At 41.8% G+C, this 26,815-nt stretch overlaps 1 protein-coding gene across 27 annotated transcripts in view; it reads right to left on the bottom strand.

Annotated features, from left to right (window-relative positions):
- Positions 1-2,038: 2,038 nt before the first annotated feature.
- EYA4 (EYA transcriptional coactivator and phosphatase 4) overlaps positions 2,039-26,815 on the bottom strand; it is a 249,893-nt gene continuing 225,116 nt past the window's right edge. For 23 of the 27 annotated variants that reach the window (XM_061623885.1, XM_061623886.1, XM_061623890.1 and 20 more), the window contains 6 exons: positions 19,539-19,597; positions 19,282-19,442; positions 14,679-14,793; positions 14,026-14,147; positions 9,311-9,411; positions 2,039-7,635 (listed from right to left, as the gene is read on the bottom strand). In XM_061623885.1, the coding sequence (XP_061479869.1) occupies positions 7,555-7,635; positions 9,311-9,411; positions 14,026-14,147; positions 14,679-14,793; positions 19,282-19,442; positions 19,539-19,597 (639 nt within the window). In that variant the 3' untranslated portion in view covers positions 2,039-7,554. Of the gene's footprint in view, positions 7,636-9,310; positions 9,412-9,447; positions 9,549-14,025; positions 14,148-14,678; positions 14,794-19,281; positions 19,443-19,538; positions 19,598-26,815 lie in introns of all 27 variants that reach the window. The other 4 variants (XM_061623883.1, XM_061623889.1, XM_061623875.1 and 1 more) reach the window with 2 other exon arrangements.

Raw genomic sequence — 26,815 nt, 5'->3', positions numbered from 1 at the left:
CAATAAAATATTCCAATCCTACTTTGAACATTTTTATTGGAGATTAAAAGGGTCTCCTTAAAAAGATAATGACAGCTTCTCTGAAAGATGAATTGCCCTCTCCACAATCAGTTTGGTAATGCAGACTTGGAGGGAGTGTTGGATATGGCTTACAGTACATCATATGGTGTCCTGTGGAACACGCTCAATGTGTATCTTGTGTCTGAGATATTACCATTCTGAGCACACACCCCTTTCTATCTTAAAAATATTAAGAATATTAAGCATTCCTATCATTTTAAACTAATGTGAGATTTGGCCCTCAGAAGATTTGTGTGTATTCCACTGCAAACCATATAACACAATGCAACTATGGATGCTTCTCGCATTTTTATTTTTCAGTTGTGGAATCTCTATTAATCATAGTTAAGCAAGTCACTTTATTAGGTACTACCTATATGATGAATTTAAAGTCATTTTGGGGGAATAAATGGTACACCTGTCAAACTTTATTTTAAAATGGAAAAGGGTGGGTGATGGTAGGGACAAGCAACCCACAAAGCAAAGAAAAATGAAGAGATGAAAAGAGGGAGTAAAATAGTGGTGTCCTTCTCTTTAGGTTTGAACAGAATGTGACAGGACAAGAGCCACCTAAGAATTTTCAATTTTGTCTTGGTGGAACCTAGTGTAATATAGATGGCAACACAGGAGACAATCTTCCAGAGACATATTTGGCAAAGTCTCCATATTTTGAAGCTAATAAATCCAGCTTTCAAAATGAAATTCTAGTAAGTTGCATATACCAGCTTTTTGGGGGGTGGAGGAACTGAATACAATCATGTACACTTTTATAATCTGTTAAAATGAGGCAATTTTTGGCCAGGCCTTGGCAATTTATCTATACACAAAAAGTTGTAAAAGAAGCAATAAAATAGCTGTTCTACTTAAGGAGACATGGCTATCTAAGCTTATTACTGTCAAGCTCATGATATGTTATTTCATTATTAGAGTAAATGTAAGGTTAAAAGTTGAAAGGTCTGCTTTTTCACGGGTGTACAACTGCCTAGTTCACAAGTGTACCAGATGACCACAGAAAAATACAAAGCAAAGTTAGACGATTCTCAGAGTAGTGAAACTGAAGGTAGGGGGATGAGTATGGATGCTTGCAAAATTTAAATACAAAAGACAAAGGTCCCCTCTAAAAACTACCTAGGTTATATTGTGGTTCATTTTCAAACAATACACACGATTTCCAAAGATGATGATTGCTGGGCGTAACCAAATACACCGTTTTCTGTGTACTGCTTCTTATTACTCAGACTCAAATGACACATAATGCTCAGCTGTTTCAATTATTTTTTTAAAATGCAAGGTAATATACGTGGAGATACCCCAGCATTCCACTACCGACCCACAAAGCTACCAAGCTTTTGTGTTTCAAACAACCAATCAAAATGGATTTAAGGCCCTTGCAAAGCACCCACCTCCACCACCTCTCTCTTCTCCAAGACCTAGAAACTTGTTTTTTGGGCAAGGAAAAGGAGAAGGAGGCTATTACAGTCCCAGTATGGCACATCTTTTCCTGTTGGCGACTGGGCCTAGAAGTACCAGCATCCCCAGGCCAGTGGTCACTCTCATATATTCCAAAGGCAACCACTGTGGCTACATGCATGGTTCCTCTTTCTAATCCAGCATGGTGTAGTGGTTAATCTGGGGAAACCCAGATTCAAATTCCCACTCAGCCATTAAGCTCCTTTGGTGATCTTGGGCCAGTTATAAAAGTAATAAATAATCCAACAAATGAGACTAACATGCATGGAAGCCTTTCAAAACGGTTAAAATTCCAGTGAGCATATGTTTGGGAAGGTGAGCAGGGGCTGGATTCAGTCCTCCTTACTCACTTTTCCTGATAAACAGCTGGTTTTCTTGGATTTTAATATTTAAGAATGCCCCCACCCCAAAACAAATCTGTTGTGTGTGTGCTCCTATGGATTAGGACAAATGGCAACTGCTGAAAAAGCACAATTTGAAGTGGGAAATCAAAGATAGTGCAACATGGTGATGGTGCAGAAAATGACCACATTTCCACGTGTATTTATTGAGAAACAGTAAAGATATACACATTTTTACAAGCTTTCAATAGTAATTTACATTTTCTTAAATAACGTTTTCCCCAAATAAATCATGACTTACATTACATAGACCCTTGGCTTCAACAGTTCCACAAGGCTGCAATTGCTGGGAGTTCAAATGCAATATTGGCTCATGTCAGTTAAGTTCCTCTCTACAGACACTACCTATCACATTTATTCAAGCATTTAGACATGGCTGCACCCTCCCCCGAAATCTGAAATGGAAATCACATTTAAAATTGCTGCGGGCATGGTTTATACTCCCTCAACACATGGAAAGGTTTAAGATTATTATGTTGTTTGATCTATTGTTCAGGAGCATTTAAGCTCACTGTTTGGAGTTAAAATGCACAGGCATACTGCAAATACGTTTACTTCTTTTCAGTGTGCTGAAGTTGTTGTTCCTACTTGAGATCTAAAGAAACCCAATTATACTCATCAGTACAGTGAGAACAGTCCTTCCCATGCAACTGCAGAGCATGACTAGCTTGTGTGTGTGGTTCTTGTAAGGAGCGGACCATGTATGGACCTCCCAGAAGAGGTAATGGCTGATACACTACAGTATGTGTATTTTTAGCCAAGGGCCAGTGAGAGGGAGGGGGCTCAATTGAGCACTGTGGGGATAAACTGTGCTCTATAGTTTTGTGCACAATCTGCATATATTGCATTTTTCTACTTTTCACGTTAGTGGTTTACTGAATTGAGTCCATCTATCCCTTATTTCCTTGTATTTACATTGATTCAAATTGTGCTGTATTTCTGTATTTCAAGCACAATATCCAAAGTGCTTAATATGTAAGTGCTGTTTCCATTTATATTGGTACAGCAACTGCAAAGGCACAATGTTCACTATTGTAATTGCCCAACCTTCTAAAACATGGGATACTTTTGTTCTTTGTGGTATGGTAAGGGTTAAAAGGAAAAGGGTTTTGATTGCATATGAATTAAAATACAATGACAATCCCAATGACCAAATTTCAATTTGCACAAAACCATCTTTACTTGGAATAGTTGTTTATGCCTTAAATTCTGGCTTCAGTAGAGATGTGGGGAACCTCCTCTTTCCTCATGCGAGAAATTTCACTAATCTTACAGCAATTCTTTTCACTTCCACCAACATTTCTACAGATGTTTTACCTAAATGATTGTATCCATATTTGCCTTAAATCTTACTTTAGGCAAAATTCAGTGGCAACATCCCATTTTTTCATGAACAGACTTATTTCATAGTAGCTCATTATTTGACACAGTTTATTTCTGTATCCAGAATTTTGGCAATTTTGATCCCTTAGTATTCTGTCAGAGCAATTCTAACCAGGGCTGAGGATGGTTGGAGAGGCAGATTTACAGCTAAATCCAAAGCCCTATTAACTCCTGCCAGCTACGGCAGAAAGTTCAGAGGTAATGGCTTTTAACTAATTTTTGCTGAACCAATTCCAGGGCTGATACAGCTGAACAACTGAGGATCAGGCCTCTCAGGAGATCTGCAAAGCTTTGAATCTCATGGATTCAAAGCCACCTAGATTCAAAGCCAATGTCCCACCTCAAAATGTCACTGGTGGTAGGATACCACCTCCTTCGGCCATCTCTGCACTGGAGCCCCACCAGCAAGCAGCGCTTCTTTCTACTGGCAGAGGCTGGTGGAGATGGGCCTACACTGCAAAGCTGATCCTCTCCTCCAGCATCAATATCAAGGGAGGAGGGTCCAGATTGCAGCCTCAGTGTGGTGTACAGCACTTACAATCAATTTTTTGTGTGAATCAGAACATTAATGGAACAGTGTACAGAAGGTTCGATGAACAGTAGAATAGAGCAGTGCTGACAGTGTATCTGTTGTGACCACACTGCTCTGTCACCTGTACGCTACCTCTGTACAAATAAAACTCCCAGTAATGGCATTCTGTAGTTTTGTCAAAATAAGCTGGATTTCATTCTCTGTGTGTCACTGGAATACATCTTTTTTCAAAAAATGGTTAAAGAAAAAAAATCCTATAAGAAATCTACATTTACAATGATAATCTAGCCTGATGAACAGTTCTGAAGAACTCAAAATTCCTTTTTTCTGACATTTTGGTTGGCCCTAATAAGGTATTCCAAGTGTGGATTTTGTCTTTTGTTTTATGGAACAACACAGCTGCCTCTGTTTTTTTTTTTTTTTAAGTATATAGGTTAAGAACTTTTTAAAAAAAACTTGAATCAATAGTGTATAAGTAGTTGCACCAAAGAGATATGTCACTCAGATTTAGAATCATAAATCTGATTCATGGACAACTCAGATACATACATACATATATATGCCCAACAGAGAACAAAGAACTTGTTTATCTGACACGATGATATAAGTATTTTAGCATAGACTATGGCAGGTGTGGCCAATGTGGTGCCCTCCAGATGTTTTGGACCACAACTCCCATCATTTCTGGCTATTGAGCTGATGGGAGTTGTACTCCACAATGTCCAAAGGGAACCATATCGACTACTCTGGACTAGGGCAGTCTTCCAAAGGCCAGGCCAATAAACTTTGCCAATATCTCTGTGTTTGGAGAGATTCACTGAACATCTGTTGTATTAGTGAAACACACCTTCACACAAGAAGCTAAGAAACAGCAACACTGTGCCTCCCTCCTGCTGGTTATGAATATTGTTAGTGCAGGAGACAGCAGAGAAGAGAACCTGAGCCCGCAATCCTGTGTTCAGTTTCCTGGGAATAAGCCCCAATGAACACAGTTGGACTTACTCCACAGGATTGCACTGCATATGTAAATTGTAGCCAGTGTAGGTTTTACATTCACATTATAGTCTGATTCATGAATGAATACACCCTACCTGAACACCAACAACTTTCCTTCCTTTTGCCATGCCTTAGGGAGTTAAGGTACCCAGTTCTGTGCATCTCAGTCATTGTAAAATTTGTGTGTTTACCAAAGAACCTGACAAACTGGAAACAGGAATGAGTAACATTTCACAGTATGGTCAGAATGGACTATTTTTCAAGACAAAACTGCAAATGTCCCTTTTCATCTTTGCAGCTATAAAATATATGTACCCACTACATAGTGGGATGGCATATGTCACATCATATACTATTTTAAGGATCTTTTGCACCAAAAGTTGTTGCTGGGGAACTGTTGTTTAATTAAAGCACTGGAACCATAAAATAGAGAACGGGATTGTAAGAACAAGTATATATAATTCTCTCTCTTTATGTGGGACACTACTAGAAGAAAATCAGAAACCAAATTCTCACACCGACTTATTCTACCCAAGTGCTGACATTAAAAAGAAACTTTTCCAGAAATAAGACATAAATTTACTCCCACAATTAGAATTTCAGAAAAAGAAAAAGAAATACATAGGAAATTAAGTACATGATTCACCCCACACAAATGTAGCTGTGCCTCTAGGACAGCATCTTCATACAGCTCAATGGAGCATAGCTATCAGCCATGCACACATACCATAGTACACCAGCCATTAACAGGAGAATGATCCCTCAGTATCACCTCTCTCCTCCCCAAGGATCCAACCCACAAACTGCACATGCCCAGAAAAGATTTAACTGGTAGGCACAGCCCTAGAGCGCAAAGAGAGGAATGGCTGAATGGGTACATGGAAAGTATATGCTGCCCTCCCATTGTGACAAATGGCTAGCCCACACTGGTTATACTACATGCACAGAGCAGGAGAAACTTATAGCCTGGAGCCTTGTAGAGGATAAGAATACCTGGAAGAGTTTACAGAACACATACACTGCCCTACTGTTGAAAATAATGACCAGTATTCAGTGATGCCTGTGTGACTAAGGGCTGTGTGAAAGGGAAAAGAGTTCTATTGACCTCTATGCTGACCCCTTCCTGCAGACTTAGAACAAGTTGCAAAATATTTTAATAAAACTGTATGCTGATGGAAACTCTTAGACTGTTAGCTATAACACACTGAGAGCAATCTACAGCTAGAATAGTCAACATAGTGCCCTCCAGATATTGCTGGTCTACAACTCTCATCAGTCCCACCCAGCATGGCCAATGGTCAGGCAATACTCCAACTCCTCCAAGGGGTTGAATTCCAACAACATGAAGGACACCAAGTTGGCTACCCTGAACTAAAGACTAAAGTTTGAGTTCTATTAGCAATTTAATTTGAGCAGTATTATTATTCCAGTCATAGTCTTCCAAGTAATATCATTTGGCTTGTCTGAGGCTGTTACTTTGTTGAATTTGATGCCAACTGGAATGGACTTTCCTTTCTGAATTACATTTCATTTATTTTATTAACTTTGAGGATATTTTTGGAAGTACCCAAACATGTTTTTGTGTAACTTCTTGGCTGTTAAGTATGCTAAATCATAATTTGAGACTTGGTAAATGGGAAGTAACTTACTGCTCCTTATATATACTTCATAAAATAAAGCTCATTGCAGTGCAAGTAATTCTTTGTTTTCTTTGAAGTTGAAAAAGGAGAAATAGTTCTCAAGTAACCAGTCATTTTAAATGTTTTATCCCGTGGTGCCCCATAGCATTCCAGCTTCTTGACATTCTCTTGCCTCCTACAGTCAGTGGAATTATTAAAAAACTAAATAAAAGCAACAGGTTCAGTTATTATACTTTTTTTCTCACTGCAACAAACCATTAAGTGTTTTTGATGCAGCACTGCTTTTTGATTATTTGAATTTGAAATTTGGTCATATCAAAATTATCACAAAGATTTATTTCTTTTATCTACATTATTTTTAAATCAATGTTACATTGTAACACACAAACAAGATCTTGTCTTTTAAGGCACAACACATCATTATGCACATTCTGTTTGCCAAACTTATAAAAGAGACAATAATTATATACCCCCCCATTCCACACACCTCCAAAAATGAAAGAAATAAATTGCATCCATTTCCAAAGTCAGCTGCTAATAAAGTCACAGTAAATTATTTTCATCAATAATTTACACATATTACAGATCTAGATAGAATTGTCAACATACAGTTTGAGTGCATTCCAATTCAGATTTTTTGGGTTAGGTAGACTAAAGTTTGATTCAAACCTCAGTGCTGAGAATATATCCCATAGTGAGGAATGTTGTTGAATACCACCCTTGCCGATCAGAAAATGCGTATCATGGCTTTCCCAGTCTGAGTCCGTTGCAAAAGCTCTTCACTCTGGCTAGGGCTCAATTGGTGTGTACCAGCAACCTCCTTTTATAGTTCTTTAATTATCAACAAAAAGTTGTATATATATAAGACCATATAGAACATCCTTGTGTAGGACTAAAAGCTTTAACTCCATCATTCAGTGATGTGAATTCTTCACAACGGAATTTTCATTCCAAATATTGCTTTTCCTTCTTAAGACCATACATATGTGTAAAAGCCAGAGGCACTGGATCATACATAAAATATTCAGTGTACTTTGAAATGTAAAAAGTATTTGTCAGCTATGTGACACAGTTACAAATACTCTAATTCCAGCGCTTGGTGTAGAGCCAGGAGGTCCGAGTGACTAGATATCCTCCAGAAAGGCATGTTGTGCTGTGAGTTATGGGGGAAAGGTGAGGAGAAATAAGCAATATATTTGACACATCTCACACATAGTTATTTGTATTTGCTTTCATACAATTTGAATGAACATTATAGAATTACCCTGTTTTTTTCTTAGTAAGACAGTAAGAAAAAAATCAGACCCAAATAGATCTGGACTTGCAGTAAGGAGCTTAGGTAATTTCTATTTTATTTCTATTGAGAGTAGAAGAGAAACAATGCTGATCACACAGTTATGACAGCTAATAATAGCAACTTAATACATGACAATTTCCAATGGAAAATAATGTATTCCTTCCCTGGGAACCAGTTTACATACAACTGGAAACCATACCTTACATTGTAGGGAGATATATCAAGCATAGCACTTGTTATGTATGTGAACACACACCTTCAGACACCACCTGTGGGCTTGTTTCAAGTGTTCTAGAATTTCAGGTGCTGACATCATATGGAATATATTATTGCTCCACAAGTGAAAGATTTAGATTTATGCAATCATCATCAGCTTTTAGTACGATTGTAAATAAAAACATTACAAAAAAGTTGTGCATATATAACTTAAGCTTTAAGGACCTTACTTTCATTCTGTTCAGATCTATTTGTGAAGAACTTGCATTCATTTATTCTTCCACAACTGTTCATGCAAGCAACAGCTATAGTTAGAGGAAAGCATGCTAACCATAAAGTAAAGAAACCAACCACCTGTTTTTCTGAACAAACTACAAGACCATCCCAGCACCTGTACTGTATCTACTATATAAAGCAACCATTTGGAACCAGCATTTAATAGTTAATAAAACCGCTACAGCTAAAGACAAAAACCAGTAGATGCAATCTGATATTAAATGATACATCCGTTCATTTCCCCGAGTCTAGGATGGTTTTGGATATTTCTGGTTAGAGCCTAAAATGTATTTCACAAATACATTTTGTGTATGTATGTTGAATTATGAAAGATCTCCAGCTAGGTTTCTTTAAGAAACCTATTACTCAGTTGTTAAATTTTCATATTACAATGACTCCAAGTATGCCACAGTAAGTTTTTGGTGGTGCCTTTGTCTTCTATGTACCAAATGCAAACTTAAATGGCACATAAACACCCCAATAAAGTGATCCATTGTGGATATAGAAACACAACTTTGTTCATGGATCTCCCTGACTACAATGCTTTCTTTGTTTAATTTAACAGAGTGGACAGCTCTGTGCATATAAAGAGTTCTTCAGGTGAAGCTGCCCTCTATGAAATGAAACCAACTGCCTTTTAATCAGGTTCTTCAGGTACATCTCATTTTGTGATAGACTTCTGGCAGGCCTCCTATTGTTTCCACATTTGTCAGATAAGCTTTTGCACGCTTTTCTTCCAAAAATTTCACTGACACTTTACAGAATCTTACATCTCTATTAAGCGGGTTTATTATATATGAAGTCACTTGGCTCTTTTAAGATCTATGATCAATATCCATTTTGATTATCTCCAAATCATGCAAATCATCATAAAGAATATGCTCGAATCCAAATGGTTTAATTTGTAGGCCTTATGTTTTTGGCTTCTGGAGTCTATCAACTTGAATTACTTGCCAATGTGCCATACTAACAGAAATGCAAACAGAGAAGCTTGCATCAATATCTATGTAACACACCGACATTTCATGAGACAGGTTACCTTTTTTGCTGCCTGTTCTTCTTCTACACCATCCCCAATTACAACATATACTACTTTTCTGCCAAACCTTTGCATTATTCGTTCAAAGCAACTTTCTTTTCCTGGAAGATAAATGAGATACAGTTGAGAGAAATTACCTGGTTAGCTGCATGCTCCTCATCTCGGCCATCTCCAATCACAACATAAGTTATGTTAGTGCCAAACCTGGACACTATACGCTCAAAACAGCTTTCTTTGCCTGAAAAACAATGCACTACTTATTTGAGCTATCAAAAAAGAGGAATCATAAAGATCTACAAAAGGCTAGGAGAGTCCCACAAAAAGCTAGAAGTGTCTAAAAGTCAGATTTTCACATCACTTGGTCTTTGGCTGTTTCCCAGATACAGCTAAAGGTGGGGTGGGGGAACTGCTTTGCTTTATCTGATGAGAACCTAAAAATCAGGCCCATAAGACACTTTAGAGATGAAGTTTCCTGTGGGAATACACCTGTCAGCTTCAGGCTGGGGGCTGGGCAGTAACGAAGCAGCCGGCAGTTAGCTGGGCAATAAATCAGTCAAGGCCAGGCAGATCATGGAAGCTGGCTGGCAGAAGAAAGGCTTGACAAACTAACCAGTAGCAGTGTCCAAGAGCGTCGTCCAGGTAGGGAAGCAGAGTTCAGAAAGCCAGGGGTCCAGTCCGAAGGTCTAGAGGCTAGCAACAGCATTACACGCGAGGGGTCACAACCGATGTTGTAGTCAGCAGTCTGCTGCAGCCATGAACTGCCTTTTATAACAGACTCCCTAAGCCAGGTGCCCGTGATTAGTCTCCCAGCTGCTCAGAGCTGCTTGTTCTTAAACGACCCGACCTCTTCCTTTGTTGCTGTGCTACTCACTGGCGTCTCCTTTCTGCAGGGGGGAGGGGAGCCTCCTGTTCATGCCCAGAATCCGATTGAGGGGCTTCAGCCAGGTCCTGGACATTCTCCAGCTGGGGAAGAGCCAGAGTTGTGTCCTCAGGGGTTTCACTAGTTCCTTCTCCTGGGTCTGCCAACTCTGCCTCTTCCTCCGAGTCCTCTGAAGGGGCCATGACAACACCATAACTTTGGTGAGAATGATGGTGAAAGGACAGACTGTGTGAGACTACAGTGTTCAGTGCAGTGCTGGGGAGGTGCCTGTGCAGAATCCCTCAGTCTCTATTAAGCAGTAACGGCTAGTGAAGCTGTGCAGGTAGGGCACCATTGCTCTCCAGGCTTTAGAACATGGTGGGTCTCTGCTGAGGACTGAGAGGGAGAGGCATGTAGAGCTTGGCAGGGTGCAGAGTGGTGGAGCCAATCCCAAGTTTCTGCTGCACTGGGCTCCCTGTGCCTTGCTTCTCTTGGTCAGTTAACAACGACACACTGAGTTTGGAAGCCAGGACAAAAATGGTGCCCCACATGCAGAGTTGCACTATATGTTAAAAATATATATCCCTGCACAAAAATACAGGAGGATGCACTTGGTAGACCCAAGGAGAACATCTGAATTAAAATAAATGGGGCAAGGAATAAAAGAAACATGGTGGCTGGAATCTACTACTGACCACCCAATCAAGGAGAAGATGAGGATAAAACTTTTGAAAAGCAAATTGCCAATGTTTCCAGGTGGCATGATGTAGTAGCAATGGGGGACTACAATTACCCTACTATCTGTTGGGAGACAAATGGCCCCATTCTTGACTTGTGTTGCTGATAACTTTCTCTGACAGAAACTGGAGGAAGGAACTAGAGGATCAGCTACCCTTGGCTTAATTCTAACCAACAGAGATGACATAGTGGATGAAAGGCAGTTACAGGAACTCTAGGGGAAAGTGACCATGTTATACTTCAGTTCTTGATTTTAAAGAAGCAAAAGCTGAGAGTAGCCATATGCCTACCCTAGACTTCAGGACAGCAGATTTTCTAAACTTAGAACAATGATAAGTAAGATTCTGTGGCAAGCAACCCTAAATGACACAAGGAGTCCAAGATGGGTGGGAGTTTCTAAAGAAAGAAAATTTAAAAGGCACAACTGCAAATAATTCCAACAAGGAAAAACTGTGGAAGGAAGCAGAAGAAGCCAATGTGGCTTCACAAAAAGCTTAGAGATAACCTGATGAAAAAGGATACATATAGGAAGTGGAAGGAAGGCCAGGCCACAAAGGAAGAGTACAGACAGGTAGCACAGAATTGTAGGAATGCTGCAAGGACGGCTACAGCTGAGAATGAGCTAAAATAGTCTGGACTACCTCTTTCTAGTGTATGCATGGGACCGAGGGGTCACAAGAATTCCTTTTTAACCTTGTGGCCCTGCAGAGCTCCCCTTGCCAATGCTGTGCTAACCTAAGCGTGCACTGTCCTTGAATACTGCATAGTAAAAGACAGAGAACAGAAACGGTGGTTCAGCTACTCATTGAGGATGGCAAAATGGAAACATAACAAACAAAAAGCAGAATTCCTGCTTTGGCTCAGTCATCTCACAAAACAGGGTCTATGACCCTCCTGGCAAACATGAAGCACAAGTTGAAGAGGCAGGATTGCAGCTTGAGATTGATAGACAAATGGTCAAGGAACACCTACTGAATGAGTTCAAATCTCTAGGGCAAGAAGAACTGCACCCTAGGGTAAAATGAAGGAACTGGCTCAGAACCACTATTATCTTTGCAAAATCATGGAGGCTGAGTGAAGTGCTGGATGACTGGAGGATGGCTAATGTCCCTATCTTCAAGAAGGGTAAAAAGGAGGAACCTGGGAACTATAGACCAGTCAGCCTGACATCAATCTCTGGGAAAATTCTGGAGCAGATTATGAAGCTGTCAATCTGTAAGTACCTTGAAAATAATGCAGTGATTACCAGAAGCCAACATGGATTTGTCAAGAACAAATCCTGCCAGACTAATCTTTTCTCATTTTTGGATCGGGTAACCTCCTGGTAGACTGTGGGAATGCTGTAGACATTATATTGACTTCTGAGTTAAAAGCAAAGCTTTTGCCGAAGAGCCCCATGATATTCTGATTAGCAAACTAGTTAAATGTGGGCTGCATGGAATAACTATTAGGTGGATCCACAGCTGGCTACAGAATTTTACTCAAAGAGTGCTCATCAATAGTTCCTTCTCAACCTGGGGGGATGTAATGAGTGAGGTACCATAGGGCTCAATCTGGGGCCCACTGCTCTTCAACATTTTTATTAATGGCTTAGATGAGGAGGTTCAGCTAATGCTTATCAAATTTGCAGATGATACAAGATTGGGAAGGATAGCTAATACCCTGGAAGCCAGAAACAAGATTCAAAGTGATCTTGATAGGCTAGAACACTGGTCTGAAAACAAGAGAATGAAATTTAACAAGGACAAGTGCAAAGTTCTACACCTAGGAAAAGGAAACCAGTTATAAGATGGGGGATACTTGGCTCAGCAGTACTACATGCGAGAAGGATATTGGAATTGTTGTTGATCACAAGCTGAATATGAGCCAACAATGTGATGTGGCTACAAAAAAGGCAAATGCTATTTTAGGCTGCATTAACAGAAGGATAGTTTCCAGATCATGTGAAGTACTAGTTCCCCTTTATTGAGCACTGGTTAGGCCTCATCTTGAGTACTGCATCCAGATCCGGATACTGCACTTTAAGGAGGATGCAGACAAACTGGAACAGGTTCAGAGGAGGGCTGCAAGGATGATCAGGAAACTGGAAACAAAGTCGTTTGAGGAGAGACTGAAGGAACTGGGCATGCTTAGCCTTGAGAAGAGAAGACTGAAGGGGTTGTTATAGCACTCTTCAAGTACTTGAAAGTTTGTCACGCAGAGAAGGCTGGGATCTCTTCTCAATCATTCCAGAATATAGGACACAGAATAATGGGCTCAAAACATAGGAAGACAGATTTTGGCTGAAGATCAGGAAAAACTTCCTTAGAGAGTGGTATGACAATGGAACCAATTACCTAGGGTGGTAGTGGGTTCTTCCACACTGGAGGTATTTAAGAGGCAGCTGGACAGCCATCAGTCGCATCTGCTTTAACTTGGATTCCTGCATTGAGCAGGAGGCTGGACTTGATGGCCTTATAGGCCCCTTCCAACTCTACTATTCTGATTCGTTGTGCAGCCTCATCATCCGCTACTGCAACTAAGCCAGCTGCTCAAGTGGATCCCCGCCTGTGGGGTCTCTCTCAAGTTCCCTTTCATAGTTAATTTCAATTAATTAATTAATTATTATTATTAATAATAATAAATGCAGCTGCTCCAATTTGATGTGGAGTTCACAAGCAAGGAACCCTGCTGGAGTCTGACTACCCACACAGATGCAGGAGATTGTCTGGGGACTGAAGATCAAAGCCCTTCTGCCCTCAGACACAAAAATAGAAATTGTTTGCCCACCTCCAGGGTACAGGGGTATTGCAAAGCTACCTGCCCTCCTCCTCTCAAGGAGCTTTTAACTTCAAAGTTCATTGCTCCAATGTTTTCAAGGGCTGAACACATTCCAGTATATATTCAAGAATATCAATTTCAGAATAAGGATTTTGTTGAGTAAGTGGTACATACTCAGAATTTTTATGAAACTGATATGCAAATTATGCACAGTACCTGTAACTATATATATACCAATTAATTAAGAACTGAATAAATTGCTTAGCTCAGCCAAAACTGACATAGTATTGGTGGTGGGAGGGACACTTTGAGACCCATCAACAAAACAATGTAAGTTTAGGGAGACTAATTTTCTTACCTATTTTAGTTGCACTGTAAATATTTTCAATAGGAAATGCACCTCCTAAACTATACAGCAGGACTTTTGCAAGGGCTGGTATAAGTTGGGTTGTTGTTACCAAGACGTTTACACAGTTACTCCTATGGGAAAAGACACAGCAAAAATCTATATAATGGTAAAATGATTTCTCTAAAGCATGCCTTCCATTAATTATTGCTCTAAAACCGTTTGTCTCATTTATCAGCAAAATCTTTGCAACCAAAGCTTAATTAGGCTTCAAAACAACTTTAATAACAAAATACTACTCTATGACCAGACATTAGAGTTGCTTTTGTGCTTGATCTTCACAGGCATCTTAGCAGTTCAGCAGACGTTTGGGTTTGGAGGGGGAAGGGAAATAAGGTTCACTGGTGTCAGCCTTGTAACTCATTTGCAAAACTACTGCAACTCTTGGATGGGTGCAACATCTAGGATCTCCAGAAAGGAATGCGGAAAACTCCTTTGTGAAATCCTGGAAAACCCAAGCAGGCCATTGTAGATTATATTAAGGTAGATGGGTGCCTTCCTAGCTGGTCTGCTAAAATATCATCTTGCTTTACAAATTACTTTTGTCTTGCTTCAGAAGGCTATTCTATATAGCAATTGGCATTTAAAATTAAGCACATACTTACCTTGTACTAATAACTGATAGTGATTTAAGTGCATTTGTCAGCCAGGAGTCAGTGAGAGCTTCAATCTCTGCTCTTAACTGTAGCCATGCATCTCTTTTTGCAGGGCCAAGGAGTCCTGATACACAAAGGAAAATGTGCACATTTCTGATTACATTCTGTTTTATTAGAAATGGCCAGAATTTGCAGTAATATGTTAAGCTGGGCCTATCAACATTTTTTTCATGGAAATGCTTTAGTTAATTACCTAATGCACTTGCATATCAATGTAAAATTTTGATATATATATATATATATATTAGATTGCTTTATAGAATAAAGGAACTGATAAATAGGTCTGCTTAAAGCTTTTGTACCTTTAGGACTGGCTAAGCTTGTTTTAGAATGAAAGAGTGGCATGGCCAAACTACACATTCGATGAGAGACCCAACTGGATCAAACTGTTCTCCTTTTAAATGAAATGCAGTCCTGGGGACCATCAATCTGACCAAAGCTGTAGAGGTGGAGGAAATGGTGTTTAATTCTTTACACTGATACTGTTTTCCCAATAAAATCTTGTCACTGTTCACTGTAAAATCCTGTCTGTTCTTTAGTCAAGAAAAGAATGCTGGTAAAGGGATAAAATAACCTCTCCTACAGGGCCTCTGCTCTAATCACACTAGGGTTGCCAGGCTCGAGGCCTGAGACTGATCCTGTATCTTTAGGAGAAGAGAAAGTCAGCCAAGTGCAGGTGTTCTTGCAACACTGTACAGTAGGGCCCCACTCATACGGCAGGTAAGGTTCCAGACCCCCGCTGAAAAGTGAAAACTGCCAAAAAGCGGATCAGCTGTAGCGCGGGGTCTGGAACCTAACCCGCTGATCGCACCAGAGGAAGAGAAGATCAGATCTTCCCCTCCTGGGTGGGATCAGCTCGAGAGGGAGTCTGATCGTACCGGAAGAGAAGATCAGCTGTAGCACGCTACACCTGATCCTCCCCTCATCCGGTGTGATCAGCTGGAGTGCAGGAGTCTGACCGCCCTGAGAAGATCAGCTATAGCACGCTACACCTGATCTTCCCGTCCTCCGGCGCGATCAGCTGGAGTGCAGGGAGCTCCAGGCCCCCCTCCAGCTGATCGCCCCGCTGGTGCCATATTAGCAGAATGCCAAAAAGCAGGGTGCCAAGAAGTGGGGCCCTACTGTAATGGGAAAAACCACAAGGTGGAATTCTCCCTTCCCCCTGCACAACTTTTAAAGATACAGAAGACCTCTTGGAGGCCGGGCCTGGACTCCAAGAGGTCTTCTGTATCTTTAAAAGTTGTGCAGGGGGAAGGGAGAATTCCACCTTGTGGTTTTTCCCATTACAGTGTTGCAAGAACACCTGCTCTTGGCTGACTTTCTCTTCTCCCAAAGATACAGGATCAGTCACAGGCCAAGAACCTGGCAACCCTAAATCACACTGGCAGCTTATCCTTCAAGACTTCTCCCAGATGCATTTAATACACAATATTGGAGGATCCAGTTATGATCATGTTGTTTGGCCTTCCAAAGAGAGGGTGCATAAAATACAAGCTGATAGCAAGAAACCATTTTAGGGCCTCTTTTAAAATCATTGTGGAGATAAAAATCATGAAACTTTCTGGCTAGGTTTGCAATTTTTGCTTTTTACATTATCCAGAGGGCTATTTAAAACTTGACTTTTGAAGTGGGAGTGTATAATATACTTCTTTATTTACCTAGCAAACTCCCACCTCCATAGAAGCTACTGAAACATGGAAAGTTGGGTAAGATTCTCTCACTGTTATGAGCCTGATCAACCATTAATAGTGTTCCTTTAATGGAAGCCAAACTCACAAATTTATATCTAGGATGTCCCAAAGAAGACAGTTACTGTTTTGATAAAATACTAGAGAATATAGGAGCTAATAAATTGCTTTGGGTTTTATCAAAATAGTAACTGCCTACTATTTTGGATACATCCCAGATATGTATGTATATTATTGAAAACTGGTAACTGGGTGTTTGTTTTTTATATAGCCTACTACAATTTTTTGAAAACTCTTCCTACTGTCTGTGCCACCTGTAAACAAAAAAGTAAGAAAAAAAGGAAGCTAGCAGATTCTGATGAGGTTCTTAGGGCAGCAGCCAATTAAAAAGGGCTAGCCCTAACACAATGGGATTTCCCCTTCCCCTCCCCCTGTACACACCCCACATCTTCCCCAAATCTGCTCTGGAGGGTTGGGGAAAAACCCAGAACAGATTTAAGGGGACCGCAGGGAGAAGAGAGGGGGAGATTGTTCCATGGTGCAAGGAGAAATGCTTGTGCTGACAGAACAATCTGCTTAGTGCTGCTTTGAATACCACCCTTAGAATCTGAGATACCTTGTTGTTTTGCTTTAGCTTATCAAATAACAATTTTTAAAAAGAAATAAATGCTGTGTGAGCTTCATAACACTACTATCAATTTGAAACAATCAGGTGCACAGGTGAAGTGTACTATCAGAATTAACATGAGCCCTATTCACATGTTACCTGCTTGTAGGGCGCAAACAACATGTATAGGGCTTATGTTAATTCTGATTGTATACTCAGTCATATAATACCAATATTGTGGGATCCACACTGGCTGCCTATTTGCTACCAGGCCTGTCACATTTGTTGTAGTTTCCCGACTGTAGAACATCCTACCCCTGGAAGCTCAGATAGTGAAGACCTTGATGAATTTCCGCTGTCAAGTAAAGCTTTCTTATTCTCCCAGGCATTTGTGCTGCAGCACAGAGGCCACTGTTTTCAGTATTTTCAGGTTGTCCTTTTTTAAAATTAGTTTTAAGTGATATATGTTTTTGTAACTGTTACTTGTTTAATGATATTATGTAACTTCCTCTGGAATAACCATAAGTGATAAAGGACAGTCTACAAATCTAGATAACAAATAAAATAAATAAATAAATAAATAAATAGCCCATCAACTGAGCTGCCAGATGACTGAGACAGGGGGCAAATGAGAAAGGGACACAGGCTGTATGTGGCTATGTCCCCTTCTCTGCAAATGACCCACTCTCCCTACAAACTCCGTGCCTTCCTCTGCCTGTAATCATTGGTGTCTGGGCATGCACCCCTGCTGACCTGCCCACTACTATCTTTCCATAGGCACATCCTAGACAAAAATAATCTCCTAACACTCTACTCCATCCACCTTCTTAATATCAACTCTCAATATCCATTCAAACACAAAATCACCCAACCAACATAATACTACTCAATCCCATACCCCTCTCCACCACCACCACTCCATAACCATCCAAACGATATCCATACAAGCCAGACTATCATCAATCACCTGCCAGCTCCACCCTGCAACCATACATTGAGCCTCTTCGCAGCCCACTCCACAGTTTCCATAACAGCCACACATACTCTCAGACACTCATCATACATACAGTAGAGCCGCCTAGCTGAACCCCCCCCCAATCTGGTTTTCACTTGAGCACGGATGCAGGCTCCCTGCTCTTACCCAGCAGCCCCTCCCATACACAACAAGAGCTACTAAACTAAAACGGATGGCACCTTTGTAACATCCTGAAAGGAAGACTCAGTGGGGCAACTCCCATTTGGGGTTGCCCCTGCTGGGCTGGGCCGCTGCTCTGTGACAAGGCCATTTATATTTAAATGGGGCAAGAGTTTCCAAGCAGCCCAGACTTCAGCATTTCCATCTGTGCTTGGTAGCTCTTAGGTAGACGTTGCTACTCAGTGGTTAGGGCTATCAGGAGCCAAGGTGGACAGGTTTTTAAGGAATTAATCATTTCTCTTCCTCTGATCCCATTTTCCTCACTGGCAATAAAGTATAGTGCTCCAAGTCCATCATCCTTCCTGCAAGCACCTACTCGCATGTGGGGATCATGGCATTTAAATTTATTTGCAGACAAATATGTGTAACATTCGGTTATTACAGGAAGACCCAGCAGGGCAGAGCAAAAAGTCCAATTCTGCTCTGCTGTCAACACAGGTATACCCTATGTGTGAACAAGCCATGAACAGGGCTATATAGTACAGCCACATCTGGTATATATCACTTTAGACAGCAGGTAAGAAATAAAATATTTGAACGTAAAACATAAACATCCCATGTAAATAACCCTGTACAAAGAAAACCAGCACATCAGGAAAGGCTACTTGATATGCTATCTGGTATCCTCTTCTTTCATAGGCAGGGAGGTATTTTACATGGGAAAGCAGGCAAAAGTGATCCTCCATCTGAACTTGAAAGTTGTATGGTGCAGGAAGGGCTAGAGCCCTTGACAGTTCAGAACGTGTAGTTCACGTCTATAAGTTTAGTAATAAATGTTTCAATGAAATATAGAAATGCAGAGTTGAAGGGGGTCTTATAGGTCATGTAGTCCAGTGCAGGAAATCCACAGCTTGAGCATCCCCAGCAGACAGCTAGTCCAATCCTCTTGAAAATATCCCATGAGGATCAATTTCTTCCTCATTTGTCCAATTTTCTTGAATAAATACTAAACCAGCAGATTTTTTTAAAAAAACCAACAGTATGAATGGCAGACTGTAATTCTCTTTCAAAAGAATTTAGAGTAGAGATGTGACTGACATTTTAAAATAATAAAACACTTACCTCCTACATTGTTCTTATAAGTATTATACAATTCTTTTACTCTTCTGTAACGGAATGCCAGCTTCCTCATCCAGTCAACTCCTCCTCTTACACCTGTTGGCAGACAAAGGTTTGCACTACTTGCAGCTGCATGGAAGCCATCAGTTGCAAAACTGTAGGTACTGCAAACACCCAAAATATGCAAAAGTTAATTGTTTTACTTCCTATAAAATACAGTTATGCAATTTTGTTATGATTTTTTTAAAGACATTGTTTACCTTAGGTCTTGGCCATTGTCATCTGAAGACACATCATCTATATGTACTTGATCACATTCCTGTTGAAAAAGTATTTCTTTAAAAAGAACATTTGATACCTTGTTTGCCATATTTACATAATACAATAATGCTTCAAGACTCTAAAAAAACTTAATGCTGAGCAGAACTTGTACTGCCAGAAGATGGCAGAATCCGCACATTAAAGGTCTCACAAGCAAGACCACTATTCTTTTAACAGAAGGAACTTCAACAGTTCCTTCCACATTAGAGTATTCTTGAACTGATTGCTGTACTTGGAATTATAGGTTGCTCTGGCAGCCAGGAGCACTTTTCACCAATTCCATATATTAAAAAGACTGCAACCTTTCTCACTACATCAAGATTTAGTGCTCTCTAACAATTCACTTAAAAATATGTTTACTAATAAGAATTGCTTATACTGCAAAAAACCCCAATTTTAACAATTTGGTGAGGCTATTGCATTTATTGTCCACTCTATATTCCTGGGGGTGGGGTACGACTAATATTATCTCTTCTAGCATTGTCTCTCTTTTTTAAGTTTCATGGTTGAATTGGCAACATGGTCCAGCATCCTCTTGGAGTTTTGAACACACACAAAAGCAACAGAACAATGGGAGGGGGGAATCTGTTTATTGACATTTAATATAGAAAGGCATTTATTACTGGCTTCCCCTACTGCTCTTCCCACAGTTAGGGAGCTCTTTGGAAGGCTCTCTTCCCAGCCAAAGGTTACAGGTAGGGATCGGATCAATTGGCTGGTCACAAGCATTCTGTAGACCTAACAGGCTGGCATCAATTCCTGTTCCTGTATCTGCTAACCACTCCTTCTACCAATCCTTGGGGTATTTTTGCTCAGAAAAAATATTGATATTAATATTGATATTTTTAAAGGAAATATCAATGTTTCCTTTAAAACATTGACCATTTGAAGAAAATATTGGTATTTTAAAAGGAAATAATGATAAATTATCATTCTTACAATTGATATTTTAGAGGTGGATCTTTTTTTGAAAACAGACCATTGGTCTCACCTGAAAGGTGGTTTTCTCAGGTATCAGGCCATCAGGAGGGTATTAGAGCCACCTAGTGTTCAAAGGCAAGAATGCATGGGTGTCAAGACTTCTAGTGTTCCTTCTGATAAGACCCCAGTCCATTCCAGATGACTCACATTCAGGATCCGTAAAAACTCAGAAGAAACAATAGTTAGAAGATGCACAACCACTAAACACTCCACTTGACTCCCAATTAAACATGAATATGAAAAAACAGCCTTAGCCACAGTGAGAAAAAACAATTTTGAACAAGTTAGAACACATAAACCTACGAATATCACATCCCCTGGAATAGAATAGGCAGCCACCCCAATCAAGGAGGACCCTGATGGCATGATACCTGAGAAAACCACCTTTCAGGTGAGACCATTATCCCCAGGTAGCATGCCATCAGGAGGAATGTACTAAAGCAGTCCCAGTAGGGTGCGCTCAAGCTGCCTAAGAAGAGGACAATACTTGTTGTAATACGAGCCTACCAAAGGAGGCATCTGCAGAGGCATACTGATCTACTGTGCAATGTCTAATGAATGAATTTGGAGCAGACCAAACTGCAGCTCTACAGATATCCGCAATAGGAACATTGGTTCCGAAGGCCGCCGTGGTGGCCACTGACCTAGTGGAATGAGCTGTGATGTTTTGGGGCACCAGAACATCAAGGGACTCATAGGCCAGGGTGATGCAGGCACAAAGTCAATGTTGAACTGGCAACCTTCCTGCCCAATGTCCTCGGATGGAAGGAGATGAACGGAGATTCCATCAGGCAAATATCCCTGGCCTTGGCCAGGTCGACCTTAAGAGCCCGAAGAATGTCCAGAGTGTGCCAGGGTTTCTCAAGAGAATGGCTTGGACGAGGGCAGAAGGAACTTAGCACAAGACACCTTAGGGTAAAAGTCTGAATCTGTGCATAGTACCACAGAGCCCTTGTGAAAAATATATAGTTGACGGTCTGTAGATAAAGCCCCCAGATCGGAAACTGCATTCAGAGGTGATTGCCACAAATAAAAAGCACCTTGAAGGAGACCAGGTGTAGCGGAACAGATCACAGGGGCTCAAACGGGGGACATTGCAGAGCCTGCAGGACTTTCTGAAGACTGCAAGCCAGGAACCAATGAACTACCAGTGGTGAGAGAAGATATGCTCCCCTTAGGAAGTGCTTGACCAGGGGATGAGATCCGAGAGGAGCCTGGTCGGGATGCTGCCACCCTGGGCTCCTACTGGGAGAAAGGGTGGGATATAAATCTAATAAATAATAAAATTAATGGATGAAACTGCCGAGGCCTGTCTGCGCAGGGTGTTTGGCTGAAACCCCATAGAGAGTCCCTCATGGAGGAAGTCCAGCAGGTGATGGATCATAGAGCTAGATGGATGAACCCATCACTTGAAGCACCACCTGGGAAAGACCAGCCATGTGCTTTGGTATATGTGAATGGTGGAGGGGCATCTGGAATCCAATATGGTTGCAATGATGTCCTTGGAAAGCCCTGAAATTTTTAAATGACACCGCTTAGCATCCAGGTCATCAGGCTCTGGATGGCATATCGGCCCCTGGAAGAGAAGATCCGGTCGCAGAGGGAGACACCACAGATCTTGAACTGAGAGGGTTAGCAGCTCTGAGAACCATGGTCTGCGTGGCCAGAAGGGTGCCAGGAGTATCACCTAGATGTGTTCTTGATGGAGTTTCCAGATGGTCCGTCTCAGCAGAGGAACTGGGGGGAAGGCGGAGAGGATCCCTCTTGGTCACGGCATTGACAGGGTGTCGACTGCCTCTGCTCTTGCTTGATGATACCTTGCAAAGAAACATGGGAGCTGTGCATTCTGAGACAAAGCAAAGAGGTCTACTATGAAGGATCCAAACATGTGATGCAACTGAAGGAACACCTCAGGATGGAGCTGCTATTCCCAAGCCAAACCTGCTGTCTGCTGAGCCAGTCTGCTGCAATGTTTAGATTGCTGCTGAGGTGCTCAGCCCTCAGGGAAAGTAGGTGACACTCAGCCCAATTGAAGGTGTGTCGGTTCTGCTTGTAATGCTCTTGATTGTGTGCCCTCCTGATGGTTCAAATGTGCCTTCACGCTGACACTGACGGTCCGAACAAGGACATTGGTCAATGGGAACTTCTGATAAAAGTGCTGGTTACAACACTTGTACCTCCAGCAGGTTGATACTTAGGGATTGTTCTAATGTGGTCCAAGTCCTTTGAATGAACAGGGAGTTGCAGTGGGCACCCCATCCCAGGAGACTGGCATCTGTTGTAATTAACATCCTCTCAGGTTCCCAAAAAGGAGTGACCTTCACTAGATTGACAGTCAGTGTCCATCAATGGAATTATGCCCGCAGTAACAAGGAAAGTGGTAGTTTTCTGTGTCTGGAATTGGCAATGTCCAGTTGGAATGGTAAGAGGTAGTCACTATTGTTTCCAGAGACAGAAAGACAATTTTGCAAGCTGTGTCCAGGATGGCCCCCACATGCTGAATATGTTGTGCTGGATACAGGTGACTCTTGTCCACATTGACAAGGAAGCTGTGGTCTCTCAAAGCTGCCAGGGTGTGACGTACATGCTCCTGAGCCTGTGCCCTGGTAGGCACCCACACTGACAAGTTGTCCAGGTAGGGATATATGTGTATACATTGGAGCCAGATGTGCACTACCAGGGTCACCATGACCTTCGTGAATGCTCTTTGGGCTGAGGAAAGACCAAACGGTAAGGCCCAGTACTAGAAATGGTGCCGGCCATAAGTGAACCATAGAAAACACTGATAGGCAAGTAAGATTGGGACGTAAAGATAAGCCTCCTTTAAGTTGATAGAAGCAAGGAAATCCCCTTCGTGGAGGGCCTCCACAATAGATGCAAGGAACTCCATCTTGAAATGCCAGCATCTGAGAAAGGTGTTGAGAAATCTGAGTTCTAAAATTGCCCTCTACAAGTGGTCTTTTTCAGCCATGGGATCCACTGGCTCTGTCGCCCTTATGAAGCGCAGGTGATGTATGGCTTCTGTCATCACAGAGCACCTTTCCGGCAACTTGGAAGGGGTGAGGGAAGAAATCTGTGAGGAGGAAATTCCTGAAACTCTATGGAACATCTGTGAATCACGGAGTCTCTCATTCAAGTGTCCATGGTTAAGTGGAGGAGCCTGCCCCCAACTGGAATGGTGTCAGTACTGGCATTGTTGGTGTCCATCCTGACTAGGAGCTGGCGGGCACCTCTGACATGCAGAGAAGTGGTACTGAGAATGTGTGGGGAAGCACTGCTTGTTCCAATAGCCTTGTGCAGAGCAAAAGTCCAGGTCCCTACCTGTGGACTGCAGAGCCCAAAAGGTCTGCTGGTAGGTGTACGAAGAAGACCTGCTAGCAGCTCAACGGCCCTCTCTCTTAGTAGTGGCCAAAACAGACTTGCTGTTATCCTTAGGATCATTCCCAAAGAGCCTGGACCTGGAATAAGGGGCTGTGGAAGGTTAATCTGCACTGTGTTGTTGGCATCCCAGTGGCATAGCCAAAGTATCCAACAAGCTATTACCCTGGTGGACATGGCTCTGGACATGTAGCATTGAGTGTCACATCTTCCATGAATGCAGCTGCCTTGCGAAGCTTAACCAGAGTCTTTCTGAAACAAACTGTATCGGGCTGAGGATCCTCCAGTAGTTCATCCAACCACATCATGGAAGCCCTGGCAATCAAAAAAGGCAGCACAGGAAACCCAGATTATGCGGCAGCATCATGGGTCTTCCTGAGTGCAAAGTCCAGCCTGTGCTTGAAGGCATCCTTGAACTGAGAGTCCCCCTCTTTAGGAGGAAGAGATTTGGAAACTAGACTTGAAATGGGCCTGTCCATGGCAGGGACTTTCAGAAAATCCATAAAGGCAGGAGTTAAGAAATAGAATTAGTGGCAAAAGCTGTCACACGATGAGTCTGTAGAAGATGGCTCCATTCCTCATGAGCCAGTCTGCCCACAGTGGGTCCAGAACTGGAAAGGTGAGTACAGGAGACTTGGGGGCCTTTAGCAACCTAGCACCCTTGACTGGGTTAGGCGATGGCTTGGGTTCTGGACTGTTCAGCCCCAACATAGCAAGGGCTTTATGAAATAGCACATGGTAATTGGAGGGCTGAAAAAGACGATGAGATAGGTTCTCCTCCCCATCTAACTCATTGCTCCACTCAGCCTCCACCTCTGCAGGAGTGATGAAGGGATCCAGTGGTTCAACCTCTGTATCGATGGGATATTGGACCCTGCCCCAAGGAACTTTGAAGGGATTAGGAGATGATAACCATTGCTGCTCAGCTGGAGGAAGAGTATCAAGCTTGGATGCAGACACAGGAGAAGCTGACTTCTTAGTGTACTTGGAATGCTTGGAAGTCTTGGAGGCTTTGTGCTTATGTGACTGGGAAGCAGCCAAGGCCAGAGAGTCTGATAAGGTAGATGGCTGCTGCTGCATATCAGAATGCTGCACTTCCATTATCATGTTCCATTAACATGGCTACACGCACACAGTAGAGAGAAGCGGTACCAAGCATTAGTTGGATAGAGTTCAAATTAATCAACACACACACACAGGTAGAGGGGTGCATTGTAAACTCACAACAGCTAAGGCAAAGGATCCAACCTAGGACAAAGTGAGGAATGGACTGGGGTCTCACCAGAAGGAGCATCAGAAGTCTTGACTCCCGTGCATTCCTGCCTTTGGACACTAGGTGGGGCCAATACCCTCCCAAAGGCATGATGCCTGGGGAAAAAGTCTATTTTCAAAAATAGCTGCAGAAATTCACTACATTAAAATCTGATCCTCAGTGATTGAGAATAAGCAAATTAATGGAAAATTCGGTACCAAATCCAAATTGGGTGGAATTCTAGCACGTCCCTAGTCACAGGAGTTCCAAATACTAAAATAGCCTGGATGTCATGTATTGGTGCAATGTGTATTATTTAAATGGCCCTTAGCCACAGCTGACTGGGTAGGCAAATCCTAGCTCCACAGTCCCCAAAATTACCAGCTTTGGCTTCCCTTTTTTTTTTTTGCCCTTTGCTACTCAGCTGCTCCTGCCCTTCTTCTCTTCCGTTAGCATCTGCTCCCTCCATCCAAATCACCTACTTTCTCCTTTCCCCTTCCCCTTGGCCCTCTTGGTGCCCCCTTTCTTCTTTCCCTCTTCCCTTTTATCCTACTTGGCTATAGCCCATTCTTAGGATAGCATCAGAAGCTGTATGGAAACCTGTCCTAGGAGCAGGTGAATCCTTTCACAATAAGCATTTCTGAGGGAGGTTTACCTTTCAATTCACACAGTTGTGTGTGTATAGTAGCTTTGCTGGCTTTTGCTCATTTCTAAGTCCTCAGAGTCATTTCTGATATTGTTGACTGTGTCTAATATGCTTAACAATCATTGTTCTGTGAGGATCTTTGTATCCAATTGCTCCCCGACTTTGTACTGTCTGCTAGTTACGTTGTTTCCCCAAGCACTGCATAAATGGTCTAATCTAGATAGGTGAGTGAGATGCCAAAGGCAAACACACAGGAAAATTAGCTTAATAACCTGGGTGTTTTCCCCCAGGGACCTCACATCCTCAAATGTCTCAGCATATGTAAGCAGGTTTGGCTGATTGCTGGTAGCTCCTCATATTCAGTTACTCACTCCCATATTCACAATAAACAGCATCCTTTCTCAACTTCTAGAAAACTTCGGTGAGGTAGTGAGATTATAGCATCCACAGCTCCTTCTCTTACATCAGGGAAGTGACCTAACCTTTGCCTCAACCCTTAAACAAACTTCAGCACTTATAATAGTTTTCCTCTAAATCTACAATAGCTGGCTAGAGCAGTTTCAGTTTCTGACACTCCTATATCGCAGAGTTCTTCTGGAGTGGTAGCTCCTGCAATACCCCACTTTACCCTCCTCTTAGCTTTACAGTGCAGTGGGATGGAGTAATGCAAATAGTCATGAGAAGAATGACAGAAATTGGTGTACTGGCTAGTGATGGCAGAAAGGCATTGAAAATGTTGAAGTGGCTTTCCCCTAAACAGTTCTTGGCCTTTGAGAAACTCTGTCCAAGACAAATGGTCACAGATTCCCCAAACATGGCCTATTATTGTTCTGTCCCTCTTTGTTTTTCCCAAGGTCTCTCTCCCATCAACACCTGTGAGAAGTTCAGGACGGGATGGCGGGCAGACAGACTTGCAAGCATATGGAGCACTATACAAGATTATTATGTAAGATGATTAG

This window comes from Rhineura floridana, chromosome 4, assembly GCF_030035675.1.
Source record: "Rhineura floridana isolate rRhiFlo1 chromosome 4, rRhiFlo1.hap2, whole genome shotgun sequence".
Taxonomy (NCBI): domain Eukaryota; kingdom Metazoa; phylum Chordata; class Lepidosauria; order Squamata; family Rhineuridae; genus Rhineura; species Rhineura floridana.
The sequence above is the reverse complement of the archived record's forward strand: the minus strand, read 5'-3'. Positions and strand labels throughout refer to the sequence as shown.